Source organism: Gasterosteus aculeatus, chromosome X (assembly GCF_964276395.1).
Source record: "Gasterosteus aculeatus chromosome X, fGasAcu3.hap1.1, whole genome shotgun sequence".
Taxonomy (NCBI): Eukaryota; Metazoa; Chordata; class Actinopteri; order Perciformes; family Gasterosteidae; genus Gasterosteus; species Gasterosteus aculeatus.
Genome location: NC_135698.1, coordinates 12,105,229 through 12,130,752, shown reverse-complemented (window position 1 = coordinate 12,130,752; position 25,524 = coordinate 12,105,229). Strand labels below are relative to the sequence as shown.

The following is a 25,524-nucleotide window of genomic DNA, read 5'->3' as shown; positions in this document are numbered from 1 at the left end:
TACAAATTACTATCTGAATGCATTCATGGATTGTTTAGCCTATTCTGATGTATGGCGTTACGAATCTCCCACAGACATTGATTGAGCTGATGCCAAAATAATTGGACACGGTTGTAAAATCCTAAGTATCTCACCGCCACGCCGATCCTTTTCTCTGGCTGCCAGTGCCAATTAGAATTTTATTGTCAAACTGAACTAGTAAAATAACATCCAGAGACCCAGTAACAGTCGCGCTCACAATCCACCTGCTGGTTTCCTTAATACGTACCAGTGGTCAGACAGGACACCTTGTGACTAAAAGGTCTGTCCTGGGAATGTAGTTGTGAGGATGTACTGATGTTTTCCTACAGACCCTCATTTCCTGAATAACCAGGAGATGTCAGATGTGACTTTCGTAGTGGAGGGGAGACCGTTCTATGGCCACAGAGTCCTGCTGATCACAGCTTCTGACCGGTGAGTCCAGATGAGCTCCCACTCGACAGCTACAAACCTAAAACATTACTGTCCTTGAGGGTTTTGATGAAGACATTTTAAAAAAAAAAACTTTTTTTTTTTTAGATTCAAGTCTCTGCTGGCGTGCTGTGGACCAGATGGAAGCCCCAACAAGAAGATTGAGATTAGTGACATCAAGTACAACATTTTCCAGGTAACAAATGTGCTCTTTATTTTCTTGTTTTCAAAAATACGTCATATTTTGGAACAGAAACAATTCAGATGTACCACATATAACAGATGTCAAGTCTTTAGTTTAACTGCTGTACTGACTGTTTTTCTAAATGATAAAAAAAGACTTTTGACCTCCTTGCAGATGATGATGTCATACCTGTACTGTGGCGGAACAGAGTCACTGAAAACAGTTGTGCCTGATTTGCTGGAGGTGAGAAGCACTAAACAGACACAATAGCATCTATTCCAGTATTCGTATGAAAGGTTTTCCTTGCAAGAAATCCCAGGGGTTGTTAGTTTTACATAAACTGTTAAAGTATTTTTTTTGATAATGAAAATTCCCAGTTAAATTGTCAATGACATTTATTTATCTGATGATTTTAACAAAAGCAGCTTTCCCTAAGTGCATTTATACATGCGGGTAAGACCCCCAAAAATGCCAACCTTATTATAATAAAACACAAATTCACCTCACCATCATTTACCGATATGTGGAGATGAGTTCGACACTACCCCTAACCCTGTATATTTAGGAATAAACCAGTAACCAAATTATTGACAAAACCAACTAAATGTTCCTTCACGGATGTATTTGTTCCAGTATCAAACTTAACACGTTTGCTGTTGATTTCCCCTGCAGTTGATGTCAGCTGCTAGTCTGTTCCAGCTGCGGATGCTACAAAGACACTGTGAACTCATCTGCTCCCAGCTCATCAACCTGGATAATGCCGTCAGCATCTACAAGAGGGCGAAGGTGAAACACACATGCCGAGAAGTCTGCATCGCGTTGTGAGAACTGGGGGGTATTCCAGAAAGGGGGTTATGTGAAAACTCAGTAAGTAAACCCTGAGATCAGGGAAACTGAGTTATCTGTTCCAGATAGAGAAGTAACTGAAACTCTAAGTCAATCACCATGGTAACAGACTCTGAACATGACCTGCTCGCTGGCAGTTTTACTATAAGAAACCCGGAGTTTCTACCGTCTCCTCCCACATGAAGAAAGCTGGTAGACATGGATTTCCCGTTCCTACCAAATCCAATTGACATCGAAGCCTTAGTGATTCGAAATGCTTTACGTAGCGAGAGAATCTTCCGACCCAGATTAGATGTTTTATCATTTCCAGAGGAATTTCTGTTAGAACGCTACTGCTTTTCCTCACAAGGTATCATTTATCTCACTAACATTCTCCGGCCGTATATCACCAACCTCACACACCGCGGACGTGCACTCACATCAGAGCAAATCTTGTGCATCGCACTACGTTTTTTTTGCAAATGGTAGTTTTCTTTGCAACATCAGGGATGCAGAGCAACAGTTTGTAGAGCTGTGAGGAAAGTTCACCTTGCACTGAAACGCGTGTTTCCCGGACACAAACCTCTTAGAACCATCAACGAGGAATTCCACAGGATTGCAGGTGACTGATGTAGAAATCATATTATATTTTTAAAAATTATGATGTACATCCTGCTGCGACCTCAGAAGCTTAATTAGCTGTCATTTTGCAGGGCTGCCAAATGTGATAGGATGCATAGATGGGACACGTATTCCTGCACTCGATGAAGGGGACTATGAATAGAAAATCCTTATTTCTAATCTTGTCAATATCGTGACTATATTTAATTCATTTTTCCAACTCATTTGATAAATAAAAGTGACTTTTCATGGAAAACACGAAATTGTCTGGGTGACTCCAAACTTTTGAACGGTAGTGTATATATTAGTTTTATTTTTTTTAAATAAGTGTATACTTGCATCACTTGTGTCCTGGGGGTGACAAGTTCGGAAGAGCTTCCCCCAAGGATACCTTCAGCCACCGACCACTGTTTAGGCTGAGGGCCAGCTCCTCTGTCAGAGGGGGTGGAGGTGGCCCTCAGCCTGTTTTTCGGGCCTCTGCCTTCTTTCTGTTGGCTGAGCAGAACTCAATGTTTCTTTGTTTTTTAATTAGTATTTTAATGTGTTGGTGTCACATTTTAAATGAATTCGATAGGAGACACATTTTTTATTTTATACCTGGGGTATAAAGTGAAAAGACGTGTAAAAACATTTTATTAGGGGTTTAATTTACTATTTCAGGTAGCCACTGAATTAATATTTACTTTGTTTAATAGCCTAAATCAATTCAAATTAAAGTGAGGTGCAATCATTGCAATATATGCCATACCTTTTTTGAATTATGTTTTTAAATTTCATTTTTAGCTGCTTCCAGGTCCTTTTTTCCACTGTTGGATTGCACCTAAATGAATATCAGATTACATTCCTACTTATATTCATAACTATAGGCTGCGACGATCTTACGGTTAAATGTTATGTCAATGGAACAGTACATTCAAACTTACGCGTTGACTCGGGCAGCATTTTTCCCCACGCAGTCTCTCTCTCCTTCGCTGCTGCAGCTGTATTGCATTTGCGGTGAAATACTTGCTCATACTCACCGTAGGCCTGCAGAAGGACCTCCAACTCCATCGCAGTGAAATAGCTTGCTCTTTTATTTACTGTTGTCATGGTGACTCGTGCTATCGGGGCTCCATTGATGATGGCTTTTTATAATCGTCATGCACACGCTTAATTCAAGGTGAACATACTCAGAGTTGATTGAACTAACGCAGATCAGCTGTTCCGGAACCGGATACTCAGTTTCCCGTCTCAGAGTAAGTCAACTCTGAGTTCAGGGATAGACTCAGTTTGTTAAACCTCCTTTCTGGAATACCCCCCTGGTTCGACACTGGAAAGATACAACAACATAACGGTCTTATCTTTTTCCAGGCCCATGGTTCATTGGAACTCAGCTCTTTCTGTGAAGGTTACTTCTTGCAGCAGATGCCCGCTCTACTGGAGAGGGAGGGCTTCAGGAGCCTGCTGCTCGGACCCCCCGCCACCCGACAGGGGAGCACCTCCACCTCGCTTCCCAGCCGGGGAGACTCTCCTCTCGAGGAGCTGCAGGCCACGCTGGCTCAGCGGCTACGCTCTCTCTGCGTCACTTCCCGGGTCTGAGGAAAGCGGACGGAAATAATGGCGCGGCAGTCTAAGGTTCCTCTTATCACTGATGGAGGATCAGATGTTAAAGATACTGTTAAAATGGTTTGAGTTCATGCTTTTCTTAGTGACAGTGATTTGACACTGGGACAGAGATCAGTAAGTTCATCTGGCAGCAGTTAGAATCTACTATGTGGACAATTCAGCATTTCGTATTTTGTGCCAGGCACTTCATCTTGAATTCATTGCAGTGGACGGCTTGTTTATGAAGAAGAAAATTGGTCAATGTCATGTTTGTTTTTTTCCCCCCTAAAGCTCTGGAAGCTTTAAGCGAGAGGCAACAGATGGATGTCACAGGTGGGAACTCTGAATTATGAAACACTGCTGCTCTCTACTGGACAAAAAGACTAATTCCCTCGGAGGGTTTGGGATCCAGCGCCCCCTCCTGGTTCTGACTGGCGCTGTGTAACAAATAGACTGACTCGAGTGGGGCCGCCATGCTGGACTTATGGCTTTGTCCTGTTATCATAATGTAGAATGGGAGGACAAAGGTAGACGTGGTGCCTCAAGCATTGACTTTCATTTTATGTATCTTAATGTTTTTATTTTCTATTTTTTAAAGGTGTTTCTGGCAAAACAAAGTTGAGTGGGATGGACATTTTCTATTTAATGAGAAAAAAGATGTGAGAGTATTTAACGGGGTGTTCCCTTTTTTATTGTTTTTAATCCAAGCAAATTATTAATATTATTGATGAAAACTTGCTTCTGTGTAGCTGTTGTTCCAGTTAATTAAGCTTATGGTATGCTGAGGTTTAATGCTTCTATACAGGTAGAACAGCAGTGTGTCCAACGTGGGATTTGGAAAACATTTGGTCTGTTTTAATGCTGAAAATTGTAATAAACCTGGTAAACAAGCTTTGTCAGTGTCACTGGGGCCGACTATTCCACCATGTATGGTCTGTTTAGAGTTGTGTAGACTTACCTGAAATCCTTAAGATGGGGGGGTCATTAACGCATTTATAGGGCTTGTAGTGGTGTGAAGCACGATTACAAGCCAAGGCCATAGTGTCAACAGAGTTTGAAAGAATTACAGTGCACGTCACAACCACCGCACTTGAAGACACCGATCACATTTGTGAAAGGCAACAGTACTGTAAGATAAGTAGACAACATGCTGGTTTATTCTGAGAAAATTAAAATTTCTTACCGTGGTCACTGGTCCGTACCCAATCAGTCCAAATGGGATAAAACAACTGTTAAGATATGGTTTTTCAAACACTACGGATGCCTACACACAGGAAGAAAACTAACACACCATAACTTAATGAGTTTATTTGTTTCAGCACTGAAGATGCTCACAGTTATTTCATATGGGGATTACATCAGTCAGTTTGTTTCCTGCTCTGGCAAAAAAAAAAAGACCGCTTTGGTCCTTTAGAATCATCAGATGTCCTTGGTACTGCTAGCTTCCCATTTAAAAAAAATAAAATCAACGGAAAGTGAACGATAGGGTATTGCTTTTTGTTTGTGCGCCGATATCCCCTCACTGTCCCTCTTCTACCGCCGGGTGGAGAGAGCAGACATCCAAGCCTTCCAAAGAGGTACAGAGTAAAGGAAGCATCGTTCAAAGCTTTGTGCACAAAATAAGAGGGGGAGGTAGGGGAAGATTAGCAGGGACAATAAAAAAAAGGCCAGAAATAAAAGCTGAGGGTAAAAAGTGGGGCAAAGAGAAAATTTAAAACCTTAAAAAGGTCAATTTTGTGGAGAGAGAAAATCGATGAAGGCTGAGAGGAGTGAGTTTGGCATGGAACATGAATACTAAAGCCATGCAAAGAAAAGCTCATGTTCGACATGCACACAGCAATACAGACTAAAAGCATTGAGCAGGAATCCCCAGCATGGTTGAGAAGACGATCAACCCCCCCGCGGTCTGTCTGTATATTTACAAAGAGAAGAAGTAGATTGGGATCTGTAGAGTCCTTCTCCTCAGGCCCGGCCTACACGCACAATAATATGAAACTGACAAATATCAATAGAAGAGCATTTTCCCCTCTCCAAAAAGAGGCTACGTCTACATTCTTAAATTACTGGTAAATGCTTTTTTTTTTCTTTTTCAAGAGTTCCCACAAGTTCTCTTTCCCTCCACAGAGAGGTCAGGGAAAAGAGAATTTGTCACTCGATTGTTCACACAATCTCTTAAATGTAGACCAAAACTAAAGAAGAAAAAAAAAGTTAATTTTCTTTTTTCTTCAAATGTTGCCCCATTTACGAACACACAAGAGGGTAATAAATAACATTCAACTGACCTAACAGCTTTGTTCATATAAATAGCCAAGTTATAATAAATTAGGAAATCAAACAGTAAGATGAACAAACGTTGAATAAATAAGGACAGAAATACAAAAATATCCACAATTGCATTTGTCACATCATTTTTTTTTTGTTCGTCTACTTCTACTGCTGGTAAGTGAGGCTAAGAGAAGAGAGGTATGAATGGAAAACCAAAGACAAAGTGCTGCAAATAACACAAACAGGAATGCGTTGATCATAATTAGTTCAATCCGACAAAGACTTGGATGATCGTGTAACAAAAACACACAGAATAATTTAAAAGAACAGCATGTAGCAGGCGCAGGTTTGGCAACCTGAGCCCATGGTATCTAAACGTAGTGTCACAACTAGATATTTCATTTTTATACAGAAGAAATGATATCAGTCTGTACAACAGAATAGATCATTCATTTTAAGTAAATACCCGCCCTCGTCCCTCCCCTCCACCCCGTGTCATCGTACCCCCCCGATCCCCCTGCAGCGTTCTGCTCCTCTCTGAAATCAAAATTCCAGTCCATTTGCAGCAAGAGTATTACGTCTCATAGTCACTTAGTATTTCAAACCCAGTTTTAACAAAGAAATTACATTAAAAAGCAAACAAATACAATCCAGCAAGTGTCCGCGTCGGCCTTTTGGCTTTCTACATCCCCCCTTCTCTCCTCCTCATCAGTCACTTTGTGTCTTCTTTCTGTTGTTGTCTGTGTTCTTGTTAATACATCCCAGAGTTTTCTGTGCAAACTAGACCTGTGCATGTAAGCATGCACATGTTTTTTGTGTGTAGTGTCTTTTTGTAAAATACTCATCTCCGTATGACGAATGCTCCTCGACAGGAAAGGGGCGGGCGGGCGGGGGGGGGGACGGGGGAGTGTGCGTTTTTTTTCTTTCATTGGGATTTTTGAGGATTAGTTGTGCACATATGTGTGTGTTTGTGTGTTCCTAAGATGGGGGAACGCACAAAGGGATTTTCATCTACTTCTACTGCCAGAGGTGGAGCAGGGACGTGGAGGCAGATGAAGGTCTGGATGAAGGGGTCTGTTTCCATGGTGAACCCCCCCCCCCCCTCTCTCTTCAGCGCACCTCTACAAACCATCCTCCGTCAACAAATGTCCATCTCTACCGGCATGCTCAGGGGTGGGGGGGGCGGTCGGGCGGGCGGCAGGGCAGGAGGGTGGTCGAGGGAAGGCGGACGGAGCAGGGAGCAGGAGGAGGGGCTTAATAGGTTTTCTGGATAATTCCTGGTATCAGAAACAAGTCAGGTCATCACACAGGTTATCAGCAAGGGAGCCAAGAATCGGAGCAAGGGTCACAGGCGATTGGATGGTTGAGGTAGAGGAGTGGATGGTGGTGGTGTGAAGGTGGGTGGGGTGGGGATAATGAAAAAGGGAATGGAAGGACTTGCGCGCATTTGTCGTGTAGGTGCAGTATGCGTTTTTATAAAACATTACTTAGATTCTCTCAATATATTATATTTCTATAAAGTCATTTCATACAAAAAGAAGGCCCACAAAGGATTATGTACAAATACTCTCTCTCTGTGTGTTACAGTGATACCGGGGGAGCTCGACTACATAGCATCTCGTTCTAAGACTCCTCCCGTGGGCCCCAAAGACGCCACCGACAGCCTGACCCGGTTTCGGCCCGCAGCGGGGCATTTGGTGTCATTATTTTCTGGCTCGTGCCTCCGGACGTGAATGGGCGAGGGGGAGTGCTTGGTGGGCGTGCCAGAGGGGTAGGGCCCCTGTCCATTCTTCTCGTCTGAAAAAAGTTGGTTCATTACGTCAAAGAAGTTACTCAATGGGCTGCCTAGGTACACAGATGGAGGGGGGGTAGGGGGGAGGAAAAGAGAAGAAAGAGAACAAACAAACTAATGAACAGCGGGGTAGACTGCACAGAGACGAGGCACGTAAGACTGATGCACACAGAGAGGATGAAAGCTGCTGCTGCAGCCGCGTCGGCACGATGGGCCATGCTTAAGTAACAACACGACCAATGAAAACACCAGAGAGCCATACGATCTCAGACTGGCAATCAAAGCAAATGGGAGGGGGGGGGGGGAGGAGGACCAAAGTCAATATAGGCTTCTGTAGCCTGATGCTACAGTGAGCTCATTTAGCACATACGACCGTGTGATGCAGACAAGAGGAAGCGCCCCGTGTCATCTGTGGCACTTTGCGGCAGCCAGAAGCCGGGCAGATGATGGCAGGTGGACGATGATAGCGCCTCCAGCTTCATGACCACGTTGCCCTTGAAGGGTAATAAATGAGCGTCTCCTCTCCTTTTTGCTGCACCTAATTGTCTTTGAAAGGCTCCATTAGAGAACTGAACGTCCACTTGAACCTCTGCAGAGTGCAGATCACGGAGGCCGTCTGTCTCGTGGCTATTGTAAGCGAAGGACGACGCGGTAATGTTTGGACTGAAATCTGCGCGGTGGAAGGCGAGAACCTTTGATCAACACATTTCCACACTTCAGTTCACCGCTTTGAACCATTGCTAACGATTAGACCCGGACAAAGGCATCAAACACGCCGGTTGACGGCATTATCATTGCGCCAACTCTTTGAAGAAAGAAAAAGTCCAGCTCATGCTGTGGGCTGAATAAAATGGGCGAATATGCTAAATGACACAAGTTCACATCTAATCCTATTTTCCAACTCCTATACGCACACTTACTGTGCTCGTGTTTTTGCGTGTTGGTGTTTATCTGCGTGCATCACAGTATTCATGAAAATTATGCGATAATGGAGCAGTCACTCTATCATTTCTGTTAATGCAGTTTTGCACGGGGCAACTTTAGAAACTATTTGCCACCAACATGACTGTGAAAAGGTAGCCACAGATCCACGTGCACGATGGAGTCGTTTGGGCCGCGACAGCATCAGTATGCCGGTATGCTGCACAGGCGACAAAACGCACACGCTCGCACACCGGTGGGAAGTGGCATTTCTCAGCCTGACAACGTGCACCTGCTGCCAGTGTTGAAACTGCCTGCAGTCCTGCACCGGATGGTGAACGAGTGAATTCTGCGGGTCCGCGTGCAGCACTTGGCTCTGCCGGATCCATTGTCCTGCTGGAAAATGGTTGCCGCCAACTTCTTCCCAAATGTTCCCTCTTAGTTTCTCATGTGTGAAGGCTTCTCCCCCCATTCACTCGCTTCACTCCAGCCTGATCTGCACATTTCCAAAAAATGGCAGCAAAACTCTTAATGATCTCAGCTGCTCCCTGAAATGGAGACGGTGCCCTCTAAATGAACGCTTCTGCTCTGTCGTCCTTCAGCACGCGGCCCACATCCGTCTACACTCCTTTTGTTGTGTGCACCTATTGTCTTTTTAAGCTCCCAGGTGTGCTTCCGTTAATGGTGATTAGGAGACATGATGACCAAAGACTTGATGAGACCTTTTGTTTGACACGCATCGGTGTGCAAAGCCATTTCTGTTCTTAATTACAGTAAGTGACTTCATGCAAAGAGCCTGCGATCCGGTCGCGGCGAAACGCGTGAGGAGGTCACAAAGAAGGGAATCTTTCAATTACCGATAAGCACACTTTGACCTGTTTTCACATTTATATTACGCCGAGCGGTAGTTTAAAGACCGGAAATTAAGACAAGACTGACCTTGGTCAAAAACAAGTAGTATTATACTGTTCGTCCGTTCCGAGAGTCATTATTTATTTTTCTCGTATCCTCATTATCCTCTGGTGATAAATGTTTGACATATTACCCTCCTCCTCATCTGCTGGAAAGAAACCCACAGCAGTAATTTGATACTAATGTGATATAATTGACTCTAATTTCAACCTTCAGTCTGTTCATAACATAAAACAGGAAACATCTAAATTAATTGGCAACCTCAGTGAGGTAATCACAACAGCTGTAATGACTGCTGTTCACTTCTGAGCGTCAGTGAGACGAATATTGCCTAAAAAGACACAGAACTACAGCTCACTTTTGTAACACCCAGTAAAAGCTGTGTGATGGCCACGTATCTGTTCAAAAAAGTCCTATATGGAATTGCCGAGGGGTTGAAAGGGATAAAGACACAAACATAGAAAAACCAAGGTCATGATTCACGCGTGAGATGAAATTGAGATCCAAGGAAAACAGCACACCGTCCCCGGATGAAAACGGTGCATTTCAGGCGGGTGGTGTTTCCCTACGTGACCAGCAAGCGGCGCTGCTGTCAAGATGATGACGGACTGAGACTCGAACAGAGGGGGGGGTTCACAGGGAAGGACATGGTAAGAGCAGATGAGGAGGAGTGGGATCCCGATTGAATTCTTCTTTTCCTTTTTCGCCATCAAGTCTACGCGTTGAGTGAAAGAGACATAGTGGGGAGCGAATGGACGCTTACGGCTCCGGTGAATCAACATCCAACCGGCAACTCATGAGAAGGTGGGAGGAATATTTAAAAAACGTCAAGTTCCCAGGACGAACGGTTAGGTGGGGACTGAGGCAGCCACTCACAAGGTCTTTTGGGCAGGGGGATGGGGTCCTATTGGTACAAGCACCCAGAGAGAGAGAGAAAGAGCGAGAGAGAAGGCAGGTGTTGTGTCACAGGGCGGCGCGATGCATTGTGGGAGTGCGTTGAGGTGCAGTGGTGTTGCCATGGTGACAAGCTCCCACGATCAGTCTTGGAAGTAGGAGCGACGGAATGCAAATCAGCTTACCCTACCTCCACTCTTCACTGCCGGGGCAACGGGACGACAACGTTTGACCTGCACTCGGTGCTCGGGAGAAACTCCCACCCTTTTTTGCGACATGCAAAGGAAGCCGCTTGGAGAGCCAGGGAGCGGCTTCAAGCACGCGGGGAGAGCAATGCAGGAGTGGTTTGTCCGGGGGGGGTAGGGGGGTGTGGGCGGATGAGGCAGTGGGGGTAAGTGTGGAGAGGTTCTGTATGAGGTTTTGAGATATGTCAAAGGGTCCTACTCACCAGACAGCTGTTGGACCCCTGGCTGGTCGTGTGTGCTTAACAACTGGCTCTGAATCGTCTCCACTACCCGCTTAAATCGCCGACTGGGACCTAAACGCCGTGACACAAGGGGGAAATATTTGTCGCATCGCAATCTACAGGTAGCAGCAAGAAGGCAGGCCGAGTGTGTGGGAACTATATTGATGGATCAATTAGAGAAATAAAAAAAAAGAATAAGGGTGTGCACAGTGTGAGCCTGATATGATAAATGGAGGTCAGAGAGGGGGGTACCAGTAAGCTCACGCTGCAGGATACAGCAGGTAACATGGAAGAACCAGCATGCTCTTGAGTACCACTATTACACGCAATTCAGCTGAAATGTGCAGCCCCCCCGGAGAGAGAGAGAGAATGCATGTGTTTCTGCAAGATTAAGAGTGCGCGCTTAGTATGTAATCTTGCATAGCCAGACCTCATCTTGTTACGCTGAGGGAGGTTGGAGGGGGGGGGGGTTCTTATCGAAGCATCACGTATTGCAGGAACTTTAAAAAAACCTTAGGCGAACATTCTTTCTGGCAGTGAGATTGAGACACCCACATTTGAAAGCAGAAGTTCTGGTTAGTTTTCCAACTGGAACATAGATTCATCTCATAAGTTCTGAGTGTGGCAGCATCCCACTCGACATGCAAGCGATACTGTTCCCCACTCCACTGACTCGTGGGAGTTTACGTCCCTCGACCTCGGTGAGACGGATTAGACGGAATACTGCTCATCCAACATCTCACATGAGAAAGTTTGCACAGGTACTTTCTGTGAGTGGAAAATAGTTAAACTACCAAAAGCAAAGTAGCCTTCTTTGCATTCATGCTTTTATGCCAACAATCTACTCATTGTCTCACAGACCGGGGGGGGGGGGGGGGAGGTGATGTGAGGCCTGCACCTGGTTCCCCTGGTGATTGGTGACCTACTCCGTGTGCACCGGGCCCAGTGGAAGCAGGATTAGCGGCTACTGAAAAGGAGGGTGACAAACCTTTGCGCGTGACAGCAGTGTTCTGACCTGAGAGCAGGGTGAAGGTGACGGAGTAGATGCCATTCTCCTTCGTGGCAGCTGTGCTCTCCGTGTAGGTGATGTCCACTTGGAATTTGACCGGCTTCTGGAAGACTGTCGGGCCGGCTGTGGACTTGTATTCTGCTCGGAAACTGGTCTGGGAGATCACACTGTGGCTGAGGCTGGGGATCTGGGGGGGGGGGGGGGGGCAGAGTTGGGGATAGAAAAGTAGGTTGTAAAACCCTCCACATAATACCAACCACGGTTGAAGCTCTAGGGAGATTAATGCCTCTGAGAGTAGCCATACATACAAGGGAGATTTAAGCCGATGCAATGCAGGAGTCATCCAACAACATTGCACCAGAAATGAATTTGTATGCCCAATGAACAGGTGAGCTCTGAAATAGTCACGTTACGCCAAAGTGCGGGAGAGGGTTTGCCATTCCATTAATATGAATGTGCTGAGAGGTATAATTCTACTGATTCAGGTGCCAATCTCCTGTCTGGAATACCGGCTACTTAAAACCCAAAGGGGGGGGAAAAGAGCTACAGATGGGGAAACTGATTTAACATTGACCTGCACTGGCAGCGTTTGCATTTACCGAGACTTTGTTAAATTTACCTGGGGTGAGGATCGGTTTTGTTCAATGATGTACACTGGATATTAACTACTACTGCTGGCCGTTTGTTGATAAAGGTGCTGCCGCGCTTACTGGGGGGGCCAGGTGTTACCTGCATGTATTTATAAATCCACATCCGCAGGTGCCCCACACACAAAGATACAATTCACACTATCTCTCAATTCCTCACACTGCACATCTAAATATACACACACATGCTCAATAAATGGTATAGAGAGGAGAGCATCTATATGCTAATGATCAATGCTCTCAGTTGATTTTCTATTGACCTCCAACAGAGTCTCCAGTCAGAGAGAAAATAGAAACACTGACCACAAGCAGTTTACTGAATTGCTACATGAATCAGAAGCGTGTTAGCAAACACTCAGAGAGCATTGAAAAAGGCAACGTCCTGCGACACACAGCAGATGCAGAATACTTTTTGCATGCATGCATATTCAGATTTCCAAAGAAGAGTCGGGGCGCAAGGATCCGATGGGAGTGGAGGCACGGATGAAGTGAGGAGTTAAACAAGACACTCTTGAGTACGTACCGAGAGAAAGGCTTGAACAATGTCGGCCTTGATGGAGCTGAGAGGCTTGTCTTTGATGACAATGAATATCTGCTCCTCTTTCTCCAGGTTGATGAAGTTACCAAACCAGGATTTCTTGGCAAGTCTGTAGGTAGAAGACAGGACATTAATACATTTACATCATATATTTGTGCCTGCTAGAGAGCGTTGGCCTTCCACTCATTAAAAAATCCATCCGACTAACTAAGAACGATGATAATCTCTCTTATAAAGGAAACAAGGATACCCTCAATGGAAATAATGCGCAGTGGGAATGCGTTTTAAGAAAATTAATCCTCTCCATCCTCAACTGAGTTTCTGTCAATGTATGTATGGGAAAGAGATAATTGAGCCTCTATGTGTCTAACGGAACTCTAGGTCCAGAAGGGTGGAAGGAGATTAATTCACAACTGGCCCAAGTGTGCTTGCACCCACTAATAAGCCATATGGACTCCTGCTTTGTGGCATATTAACATTTTACGGAATTCTTGAGGATGTTGATGGAGAGCCTACTCTACTCCCCCGTACTTCTATAACGTTACCACAGCTACATTAAGGGCCACGTTGTCCTGCAGTTTTGGATGTGGGAACAGCTGGTGTGCGACTGCCTGTTTAAACGATCCTTTCCAGCTGGGATGTTCTTCTCAGCCAGGTGGAAACGGCCAAGCCAGGGAGCCAGCGAACCAAACAGGCATATCTAGGCCAACCTTGAGTTATCAGGCCCCCGGGAGTTCAACCACATCACACAGGCTACCCTATAACCAACCCAGTACCTCCTGCCACGGTGCTGCTTCTCCAGCCCGGACCTGAGGTCATTACAGGAAACTCAGCAGCCAAAAATCAAACTTTCATGGACGTAATACTTTCCAAATCATCCCGCTATCACGTGGCTGGCAGCTCATGCATAGTCATGGTAGTGGTGGTGTAGTATCTACTCACTCGGGGGAAGACTCTGGTGTGAGGCTGGACATTTCCTCTTGTGTGGGAACTGTGTAGGCAAGGTTAGAGTTCAGAGGAAAAATCAAAGAAAGATCGCCAGCAGACCACTCAGGTCTCAAGGAGGGAAAATGACACTTTAATACACAATTTAACGTTCGCCGTAGGAAATGTTACACCTGCTGAAAAAGCCATTACCTTGAAGTTTCCTGCGGTGGAAGCGCGGCGAGCCCAGGAAGCTGTTTTTGATGGAGTTGAGGCGTGTCCTCCAAGGCATGCCTCCGATGGAAGGGCTGGGGGGCGGCGTGGGGGTGGGGGTCCCGGCCGGGCTGTCCTTGGGAGTGTGCACCGGGGTGCCCTTGGGGGTGGGGAGGGGGCTGCCTCGAGGGGAGGGGTGAGGGGTGACCTGTATGAGCGGGATAGATTTGGGCGGGTGGTCAGTGAATGCAGAAGCCGCCGGCACCACGGGGTGGAAGTGGTGCAGCCGGATGGGCGACAGCGGCACCGGCCCATTGAAGGGCACTGAGAGTTGGGGGCCGGCGGCAAAGTGGCAGCGCCGCACCTGGGGGCTGTTTGGGAACGCGGCACTGGAGATGGAGGACGGGGAGAAGGGCGAGGACGGCGAGGAAGGGGATGTCGGGGTCGGGGGCACAGAGGCAGAGGGCGGGTGCGCCGCCAGCTGGCAGGGAGTCGAGGGCTCGGACTTGGCGGCGGACGCCGGATCTGAGGTTCCGGGGAGCGGGTTTGATAGTGTGGCTTGCAGGGGCTTCGGCACAACTTTGGGCTTGGTGGGGAGTGTCTGCGTCTTATTGAGAGCTGCCGGCGGGGGCTCACTGCTCGGAGCGAGCGAATTGGGGGTGGACATGCGAGGCCCCGTTCGATTCGGGGCGGGCTCAGGTGATGGGCAGGGGCTTGTGCTCGGGGACTGGGGCAGGTCTGGGGACTGGGGCGGGACACAGAACTTTCTGACCGGCTGGAGCGGGGGGACACAGTGTGAAGACGCGCGGCACAATGCGGCCAAGGCCGGGGCGCATGCAGGCAGACAAGCACATAGATAAAGAAAAGTGTACCGAAGCCAGCAAAGGAGGCAGGCAAGGGATATAGAGGCAGGGAAGATGTGTGCATACAAGGGAGAGATTGAGGCATTGAGAAAAAAAGGACGACAGAAAAGAAAAGAGAGCATTCAGTGACTCATGCCAAAAGAAAACATAAATTAGGTTGGAACAACAAAAACAGCCAGCAATAGACACAATTAAAAAAACAGACATATGAGTAAAAATGCATGCAGGGCAACGCTGGCAGAGAAAAGCAAGCAGACGCTGACATGTGTGAGAGACAAAAGACCAGCTGTGAAGACAATTTGTTCATCAATTTGGTATCTCTGCTGTGAGGTTTAGTGATATTTGTAATTGTAAAATTGCAAAAATCCCGCACGGATGAACCTCCCCTTTTTCCAGACACAAATCTGAGAAACCAACCCACACAAAGCCTCTCAATGAGCGCGCAATCCAGGCTTTGCGAGGTCAGCCTGACAGAAACCTGTGTGGCGCGAGGAGCTCGTCTTAGGATCCCGGCTAATCCGGTTCCTTCTCAGGGTAGTCAGCTGGAAAAGTTTACCACAAGCTCCCCAGCTCTGGGCAAGAAAAGTTGATTTTGTGAAGCATTCTTGGAGCTGGATTTCCACAAGGCTCAACCCCCCCCCCCCTCACCCCACCCCGCCCAAACGCAGAAGCGTGGATAATACGCAGAGAGAGAAGAAGCTTTTATAGAAGGTTTTATAAGCAAATTGTCCTCCTCTTGCAGACATAAGCAGCACTAAGATGAGATCTGCAGGAGTTGGTCACATTCCCTGAGCATAGACATCTAGATACACGGTCAACAGGTGAGTGCTGCACATGTTTGAAAGTATGTAGAGGGTCAGGACTTACCCGGGGGCTGCTGAGGGGGCTGGTAGAGAGGCCAGAGGAGGCACCACTAATAGACCGAGACCTGTGGCACAAGCACACACAGGGGCAGAGGTGATTGGAGGGATCAACAGGTGCACCTGTCGCAGGTTTCAGGAGACACGGGTGGAGCTGAGAGGTCGGAGGTTACATGTTGCACCACAGTACGTATGCCACTATCGTACCACGGGGGGGTTGCTATCGAGCCCTTTGCAAACAGAGCATCTATTCACACAAAGACGTTCAAAGCAAGAAGAGTGGACAGCATACGCTACCAGCGTCGACTAGCAGCACTCAGTATCAGACAAATTTTATAGCTTTTGTTTTAAAAAATGCCACCGCTTCCCCTGCAAATCTGTAGTGTGTCTTTCCACGGGTTTGCATTAACGTCGGCTTCGCGAGCGGCCTAAAGTCTGCATCAGTAGGAAAAATCTGAAGGGAGGAAACGAAGTGAGACATTCGGTTGAGTGCCATTTGTCATGTTTTTTCTCCCCCCCCCCCGCAGATGCCGTCAATAACCCCTATGAGCAGAGCCCCGCTCAGAAACGAACAATCACAGGACAATCTGTCTCCATCAAGGGCCCACGCACACACGTACACGCACATACACAACTCACAAAAAAACCACAGAGCCCGTCAACACTTGGAAACACCAGCTGCTCACTGTCACAACACTGTTCCTTTTTTGTCATTCAATCCAACAATACCCCCCCACCCAGCCCCCTTCCCTCTCTATTAGCGTTGATGCATTAGCGAACATGTGGCCGAGCCAACAGATCGTTTGTCTCTCTGAAAGGATAAAGACACAACAACTACCTTTTTTTTTCAACCTGCTCGGTTGCAGCAGAAAGACCTCACGGACAAATGTGAAAGGAGGATGGGGGCGGGCGGGGGGGGGGTCGTAGGTGCGATGGGCGAAGGAGGGAGGGAATGAAAGAGTGAAGATTGCGAGGGAGGGGTCGAGTAATGGAGACTGATGGTCATTCCCGGAGCTGGAGCTTTCTCACAGGAGCACGGAGGCATCCACAGTGGTCATACAAATGACACCAGTGTTGTCATAACAACAGGCCCGGATTAAGATCTATATGTATCCGTCTCCTAAAAAGTGGGATCGCTTATTTGGGTTCAGTCGCCCGTCTCCCTTTGGCTGTTAAATTGCAACCACCACGAGAGATAAGCGATACTAAAAGAGGAATATTACTCCCGAGAGACCCAGACACACACACAGAACAGATGGGAGGCAACAGCTACAAGGAGAGGGAGCAAAATATAGAAACACCCACTCTCGGGTTATTTTTGCAATTCTCCCACTGCCCCCTTCTGTGAGTCTATTCGTTGCACGCACTCATGAGTAAGCCAAGCTGAGACCACGTCGACGAGGATTCTGAGTTAAAAAGAGAACTAGTCGACTAGACGGTTGCTATCATTTGCATTCGACATGCAAACGGTTGCTCAATACATCCAAACACGGATTAAACACAGCGTCCTCGGCCAGAGCGTACTGTTAGAAGCACTCGTTGCATGAAGGTAATGTGACAAGCCGCTAAACGGTACAGTATTGAGGTGTCAGAGGCCCACCCTTGTTTTGGAGAGAGGATTCGTTGTTGTTGAAGAGTGTTGTGTCTGTAGTAAACAGTATGCACAACTTTAAAAAAAAAAAAGATAAAATTAGTTGACTCACTCCAAGTAAACACTACAGTGGTATCAAGCCATACAGAAAGTTTTTTGCGACATCTGCTGAGATTTACGCCTCCACCCAAAGAACAATTGAAGTGATTGGAATGTACTTTGTGCTGCTCACAGCATTTAAAAGTACGACTTGAAAACAACAAATTAAAAACTGCTCTTTCCAGATATACGATCCCAATTACTCTATACTTCACACAACACACCGTCGACAGTTTAAAACGGGACTCCTTTGTCGTTAGGAAGCGGTTTCAATGAAAACCGTCGATAGTGTGGTTTGAGGACACATTACTTCATTAAGTGAATCCAGAATATTCATATTCATTTGACAGGCACCATTGTGCATTTGCTGTTAGTACTTTTACATTTCAAATGCAGGACTTTTCCATGGCTTCCTCTCTATCTCACAAAGGGATATTTCTCCTGGAAACATTAAAATCAAAACTATATGCATTGCAAAAACACCACTGGAGGGAAATTAGATTATTTATTTTAATGTGATTTGGTGGCGGCACACACACATGTCAGTTTAATGGTGTATGGCCACTCATTCATATCTTTCTATTATCCATTTAGAAGCCCTTTCCCATAAGCCTGTTTTGGAATGAAGCCCGTGTCCTCGGCCTGTGACCATCGGCTGTGTCAGAGACCCATCCAAAGCACTTGTGGGGGTCTAATGTCGGTCTCTGTTGGATGGAACGAGTACAAAAGGTTCTGGGACGAGGGGCATGGACTGAAATAAAACAAAAAGGGAAGATAAATGCACCGGATGGTGCCAGGAGTCAAACAAACCACACTGCCCAAGCCAAAACACAAGGCTACTGCTCTGCTAGTGTGATTTGTGCTCCCTTTGTCTCTCTCTCTCTCTCTCTCTCTCCCTGTCCTCTGTATAGACTCTGTCCTGCCAATCGAGTTCCATTCGCAGAGTGGATATTCATACAAATCAACACATTTCATTTTCTTGGGCCCTGAGGAATTGTGCGTTAAATTCAGAGCTCAGACACCTGATGTTGGGATCAGTGGTAAAGGCTCTATATTTGTGCTCATTTTCAGCCCATGGAATAAATAAGAGTCAATAATTAGCACAAGAGCCCGACTTATTAAGATGCCTCCGACGAACCCAACCAACTCAAACATCATGAAGCAACCAGAGCGGAACTGTAAAGAGAGAAGAAAAAAAAAATCAATTGATATTCTCTTCTTCGCACTGCAGCACTTTTCCATATTTCATTTCCATATCATTAACCTCCCTTCATTTCTCCTGGCATGTTGTTAAGATTTAAAATTAATTCTGGGGGATTTCTTGTGCTTTTGAGTTTGGCTGAAAATGTCTTTTTATGATATTTTGGGACAGATAAAAAAAAAAAAGGAAATGGCCAGTAAGAAAGTGAGTTTCTCAGTAACGTTGCGCCATTCATCCCAAATCTATTCAATTATACTTCACAGAAGCAGTCAAATCACCAATCACATGTAAGAAAATGCAGCATGTGCATTTGATCGGATTATTACCGCCAACACAAGGCATGCGGGGCAAAATGCTGGATGGGGACGGGCATTTTTGTTGAGTAATTTGAGATAAAACTGGTTCGCCCCTCTTCCATCGTTCACGCTGGTTGAAATGCATCCTGTCAAAACACGTCTCCGAGTCAGCCCTCTCTCTGACACCCTCTGATCTAAAGTTCTGCGAATCATCTGCGCTGTCGACAAAAGTTTTGCTGTCGAGGAAAGATAAGGGGAGGTTCACAGAGTCAGTCAATCAACGGACGCTTATTTCGCTACGTAAGTGCTTCCACGACGCCACCGTCTACAAACACACACAGGAGCATGCACATGATCAAAGAAAGGCAAAAGTTTCACAGAGGCTTTGTTACCTACCAACCAACCAACCAACCAACTCCCCCCAACCCCCCCACTCCGATCAGCTGGGGAGCAACATAAAGCAAGAGAGATATTCGATGTGGAGGACTCCCACTGCCTCAAACCCACCGACAGGAAAAGACTAGCAGCCTTTCTACATTAGCATAGATATTCCATACTAACTGGGAGGGGGGGCGCGTTTGGGACTAAAGGTCAGCTACACACAAGGAACCAAAAGAAGGGAGGAGCCCATGAAAGAGATTTAGAAACCAGACAGATTCAACGTAGCACAGAGGAAAGATGTAGCGGGGCTTTGTAAATGACTCAAGCTGCTAATGTGTGTAGGATCCAGACAAACCTGTGAGGTTTTTATTGAGATTTGTAAACCTAAAGGTGCCGTTTCTTCAGTGTCCTATATGATGTTTGCTATTCAGCAGTGGATGCTTTTTTTGACCTTTTTTTGTTTTCTGTTTTCTCGAAAGCAGTTTTGAATGTTTGAAAATGTCACTGCGAACTGGCGTTTTTTGAGATCATGGCCTTGGCTGAAACCGATGAGTCAGAGCGACGGGCAGATGAAGGTAGACTCTAAACTAACGCAACCTTTAAATGAAGAAGAAAAAAAGACGAGGGAACTCCCGAAGGGACGAAGGCGCGAGAAGAGGCAATGAAACACACTAAGATGAATGTTAAAGTAAAAATTCACAGACACCAGGAGACAGGAAGAACTAAGCAGAAGTGTTTAGAGGATTTGGATAGAATTTGATTTAAAAGTTCTGAAGTGGATTCACTCACCGAAATGAGGCGGGAAATAAATTCACTTCTTTTTTTTTGTTGACAAAGCACTATGGTGAGAAGTTATTAATGCACCTGACATTTGGATGAATATTCAATTTTGGAACGACATTTTTTTTTTTTTTTTTTTTAATCTATTGAATATATGCTCTCGCTGCCTCTGCATTTATGTCACATACCTCGGAAAGTCTTTTTCCAGCACTCCGCCAATGTGCCTATCATTAGGCAGATCAGGTTATCACCCCCTTAGATTCAATCTTACCCACTGTCACAAATGTCACTGCCTCGGAGCAGAAATGTGTCGTGTGATGATACATTGGCTGTTGAAATAAGACGGGGAAATATATTTCATATCAAGTCGGCTGTGCCTTGTGGGTGGTGCAGTCGTAGCTTGACTTTCAACGTTTCTCAAACAGATAAATGGAGAAATGTTCTGCATCCGGAGAAAGTGGGACACGGCATGGAGGAACTGATTATCAATGCGTTGAGATAATGACAAGAGGAGATAATCGAGCCAACTCCAGAAAAAGTGAGGTTGCAGAAATCAAGGCTCTGAATTTGGAATGCGCCGTTTTACTCCGATTTGGCAATTAAGGCAATCGAGAGCGTCGAGTCAAATTCTAACCACTGAAGATGACTTATTGATTTGTTAAAATGCACTCGTGAAGCCGCCCCACGCTGCATTCATCGCCATTAAAACAAAAGCCCTTCCCTCAACAGAAAGCAGCGCTGCATCTCTCTGTGCCGTGCAGCGTCGAGCCAGAGGAGGTGAACGTGTGAGGGGCCAGGGAATACCTTTCTTCTTTGCTGCATTTTGCACCGGCGTCAGGAATATCCAAGCTTTTTCTGTACATTGATATACTACGGCGAGACGGGAGACAAAGCGGGGCAGACCGTCAGTCTATGTTGGTGTTTGTCTATCGAATCTAGCCTGCTGACAGAAGAGCGAGACTCAAGACTGTCAGACCTGCTCAAACACCACTGGGCTACGAGATCCTACACACACACAGACACACACACAGACACACACACACACACACACACACACACACACACACACAATCTCCATTTCTTCATTTGAAAATTGTATAGACGTTTTCTGTTCACCTCCATGCGTACCTCTGTCCGTGCTGCGTCATGTCGATGGCCCTCCTCGCCGGTACGGGCGAGCCCCCGTCTGTGACACTGAGGACCTCCATGGACTTCCTCTCCGGTCTCCTCTTGCCGTGGCGGTTCAACATGGGAGAGTCCACGCGCTTCTTTGGGGGATCTGCGCGAAAATCGAACAAAACAGAAAAACACATTTCCCCGTGACGTCCTGGCCCGTTAACGAGCGCGCTTCTACACACGGAGCGTTTTTGTGCGATGCACGTGTGTGTTTAAAGTGATGTTTGCAGCTGATCATATCGGCACGTTAACTAATAGCCAATAAGCGATGGTGTCCCCTTTCCACACTCTGAACTAATGGCCATTGTATTGACTGTATCAAATGAACTGAAGAGGGAGTCTATAAATCAGATCTGTCCGCCAGCACACACACAAACACACACACATGCACATTTGAGCATAACACTCCTCCTCTTACAGTGCTTGTGTTGTCAGGAAATAACCCCAGCAGAAGTCTAAGTAGAGCACTTTGTCTCCGCTCAGATCTCCGTGGGTGGAAATCTGTTCTGCATTGCGGTGTACGAATAGAAGAATAACATTTTCATGATGAGTTGTTATTTGAACCGAAGCAGTCGCAGGCGACAGTTTTTCAAATTTGGCCGTTAGACACCTTCTATTTCTGTTATTATATTTCATTGAGAAAAAAAAAAGAAGAAGAACAAATCCGCCACTGCTGGAGTTGATCTAATTTCTTCTGAACGAGGGACACATTGCAGAAGGGTTCAGATATTAGAAGCATATAGTTTTACCATCAAGTCTTTATTCTTGACTAAATCGGGTTGCTTTGTCTGTGTATACAGCTGTCTCTCCAACAACTGGATGGAAACTACTCACAGATGTGCTAACAGCGTTTCACCTGCTATGAACTTTTCATAAACCTCTTTTTTTTTTAAACCACATTCTACCATCATAAAATCTTCATCTGTACTCTCTGTCTCTTTGGTCAGAGCCTCACCGATCTCATTGCGAGGGGGAAGGTTCTGGTCCTCCTGACTGGGATACCTCTCCTTACGGTCCAGTAACAGGAAGTAGATCATCTTTTCTTGGTTGTCACTGCAACGAGGAGACAATGACATTGTCTACTGAGACATATGGGATAAAATAGCAAAGGTTTTAACCAAAACTGGATCATTTCAAACAGAAACGTGTAAGGATGAGCAAGGCATCGGTGTACATACACAGTCAAAAGCGAAAGGGGAAGTCATTAAACTGCAACACCCACTACTACAATCAACATCCTTTAATCGTGTTGGGTTCGTTGTGAAACTGCCACTAGAAAGTATCAAAACATTATGAGACATCCTCTATAAATCAGGAAGCCTAACATCTTTAGCCTAAGGGCAATACTTTCCATGCAAAAGGCCCAGGGACTGGTTGTCTGCAATAAGGACAGATTGAAAAGCAGTAGGAGGCTAAGAGACAAGAACCTGCAACTTCAGCTGAAATTAACCAAGCAAAGGGAGATAGAGACCACAGATTTCCATCCAGTCCAGAACTATTATGTGAAGCTCCCAGGAGATCAGAGGCAAACGGAAGAGATTGGGGTGGTGAGTAGAAAGTGCTCATTTATTATTAAATTAAGGAGCCCGGAAAAATGTAAAACAGAGGGGAAGGAGATAGAAGAGCGAAGCAAATTAAATTAAATCTATCTGGCCATTTTGATAAAAAACACATGATATATATATATATGAATGAGAAACTTCATAGCAAGTACTTTCAGTAAAAATGTATATATGAGTAAAAATACGTCTAACATATACATGAACAATGGACTGAGGGACTCCTGGTGCAAGCCAGCGTCAGTTTGGGGTTTTATGTATCTAGTGGCAACCTGTAAAAGTGCTTTGAGATAGCAGTTAAGCGATCTATAGCCTTTGAGATCTACAGCCTCAAAAGGACTTCACGAGAGCTGAGGGGAAAAACCAAGTGACACCTGTGCCACACCGACACCACGTAACCGTCCTTCTCTGGCAGGGCCACCACCTCACAGCTCCATCCTCGTCTCCAGCTGCTTTTTATCACTTTCTCAAACAATGTTGTACCCTCTTTCCCACAGCCGTCTTCACCCCACCGCTTGTCCGTTCCTCCCTTTTGCCCCTGCATTCACTCACTCATCGGAGAGCAGGTCTTTCAGCAGTTTGTTTTTGTCTCTGAAGCAGCCGAGGGAGTGCATGCTGTCCAGTACGTCGGGGTCAATGTCGTCTGCAGACGGGAGGCTGCGGATGGTCACCTTCCTGGGTACGGGCTGCTCCGGCTCTGGTTCGTTCTTCCCCGCTCTGGGAATGCAAAGAAACCACAACACAGTTGAGGATTACGTCAGCCTTCGTTGTCCCTGCTATGCTACTTTCGGCCTACAAAATGCTACATTTTACACTGCTTACATTGGAGGCAAAATTAACTTAACTTTGCAGGTTCACAGGTTTAATTCACTGAGGTAATCAGAAGATGTAGCAGATGAAGTGTTTCCGTGGCTGTTTGTCTCTTAGTTTAACGTCTGCCTCGTTATTATGCACAAAAAGCGGCAGAGGGGGAACCGGGGTCTGTTGTATTAGACTGTACAGTTTGTCCTGGCGCTGTCCTTTCAGCACCACGGCGCTGCTCAGCTGCAGATTGATAACAAGCCGGCAACTAACACAACTCATAAACAAACAATGCGCGTGGATGGCCCGGTTTGAATTGGTATAGAAAACAATTTGGGCTTGTCTTCTTGCGTTTCTTTTATCAGCCTTGCTGTCTGTTTTGCGTGATATTTCAGAACACGACAGAAGCCGTAACCACCCCGTTCTCAGGGCTTACTAATTCCTGTCAGGATTTATCTTTGCAAGGAAAAGAACGTTCGAAATCATTTAAATATTTTTTAGTAATTTTCCAGTTATATAAAAATGTAATAAAATATGTATTAATCCTTTCATTCCCCATTAAAAAAAGTTTTCTTTGATTATACTGTATGTTAGCTTAAAAAGGTGGGGGCAAGGCGAGGGGGGGCACTGAGGTGGGTTTCACCTCAACCACATACTTGTTTCCTCCCCCCAACTCCCTGCTCGGTGGACCACATGCTGAACATCCTCCTTCATGCACTACCAATTTACCCCCACATCCCAGAGAGTGGAGTCATGCCCTGCTCAAATATGCTCTTGTGTGCATGGCTGCAACTCAAAGCCATTCATCATGTGGTCGCTCCCCAAAGGTCTGCGACCCCTGCAGCACAAGCTAAGAGGGGAGCGGAGTGGAGGGTTTTTTAAATAGCAAGGAAAGACAGCATACTTACATGTACCATGTGTGCTTCTGGATCTGTTCTAACTGCAAAAGAAAGAAACGTTCAGGTCAGTACACAGATCGGCGCCATGCATTTGATTTGACTCATTTCATCGTCTTTTGGTGTACAGAAATGTTTGGTGCGGAGCGGCTTCATTGAAACCTGAGCTTACTGGCTTAATGGAATCACAATAGCGCAACGCGGCTGGATTGAATAGTTGAAGTAAATAATGAGGCCATCAAATATTAATACTGCCAATGGGAAGAATAAAACCTATTGAGAAAAAGAGAGCGGTGCAGCAGGAGTATTACAGAGAGGTGGTACCACTGAGCTACGAACAAAGAATACTATCTCCCTCGCCCAGACTGTTGACCCTGCAAAGCCCTCCGGTCAGAAGGGAATCTCCCATTCTCGTTCTCTTCTCCCACTCACACAAACGCACACTGTCTCAATGCTGCTCTTGTCATCGCACTTTTAATGTGACCACTTTGTCCCCCAACACTGTCAACAAGGGTCTTTTTGCCAAAAAATTAAAAAAGCAGAACGAGACAGAAACAGTGAACGAGGAGAGACGTCTGTTAGAGTGACACCACAGTGCTTCAACGGCCCACAGAGGAAAACCCGATCAATGTCACTGTCGGGCCGTTTTAATTTGCTCGTGCTGTTGTTTCGGAACCCTGAGAGATAGAGACAGCAGCTCTAATTATCGTCACTTATTCGGAGGCGTAGTCCTTGGGTGTGTGTCTCCCATCAATGCCTCAATGTTTACACCATCC

General features: G+C 45.9%; 2 protein-coding genes across 8 annotated transcripts in view; one reads left to right on the top strand and one right to left on the bottom strand.

The window, feature by feature from the left end:
• Nucleotides 1-4,556, top strand: part of LOC120808957 (ankyrin repeat and BTB/POZ domain-containing protein 2) — a 39,610-nt gene extending 35,054 nt beyond the window's left edge. For both annotated transcript variants that reach the window (XM_078082760.1, XM_040162340.2), the window contains 5 exons: nt 351-453; nt 559-646; nt 809-877; nt 1,307-1,420; nt 3,431-4,556. In XM_078082760.1, coding sequence (XP_077938886.1) covers nt 351-453; nt 559-646; nt 809-877; nt 1,307-1,420; nt 3,431-3,658 — 602 coding nt within the window. In that variant the 3' untranslated portion in view covers nt 3,659-4,556. The remainder of the gene's footprint in view (nt 1-350; nt 454-558; nt 647-808; nt 878-1,306; nt 1,421-3,430) is intronic.
• Nucleotides 4,557-4,956: 400 nt separating this feature from the next.
• The window catches only part of LOC120809192 (serine/threonine-protein kinase BRSK2-like), a 126,203-nt gene continuing 105,635 nt past the window's right edge, over nt 4,957-25,524 (bottom strand). The window contains exons 9-19 of one of the 6 annotated variants that reach the window (XM_078082763.1): nt 24,761-24,792; nt 23,604-23,768; nt 22,448-22,545; nt 21,433-21,595; nt 15,976-16,036; nt 14,246-15,020; nt 14,051-14,099; nt 13,094-13,217; nt 11,930-12,110; nt 10,897-10,986; nt 4,957-7,726 (exon numbers count right to left, since the gene is read on the bottom strand). In XM_078082763.1, coding sequence (XP_077938889.1) covers nt 7,536-7,726; nt 10,897-10,986; nt 11,930-12,110; nt 13,094-13,217; nt 14,051-14,099; nt 14,246-15,020; nt 15,976-16,036; nt 21,433-21,595; nt 22,448-22,545; nt 23,604-23,768; nt 24,761-24,792 — 1,929 coding nt within the window. In that variant the 3' untranslated portion in view covers nt 4,957-7,535. Of the gene's footprint in view, nt 7,775-10,896; nt 10,987-11,929; nt 12,111-13,093; nt 13,218-14,050; nt 14,100-14,245; nt 15,021-15,975; nt 16,037-21,432; nt 21,596-22,447; nt 22,546-23,603; nt 23,769-24,760; nt 24,793-25,524 lie in introns of all 6 variants that reach the window. The other 5 variants (XM_078082764.1, XM_078082761.1, XM_078082765.1 and 2 more) reach the window with 5 other exon arrangements.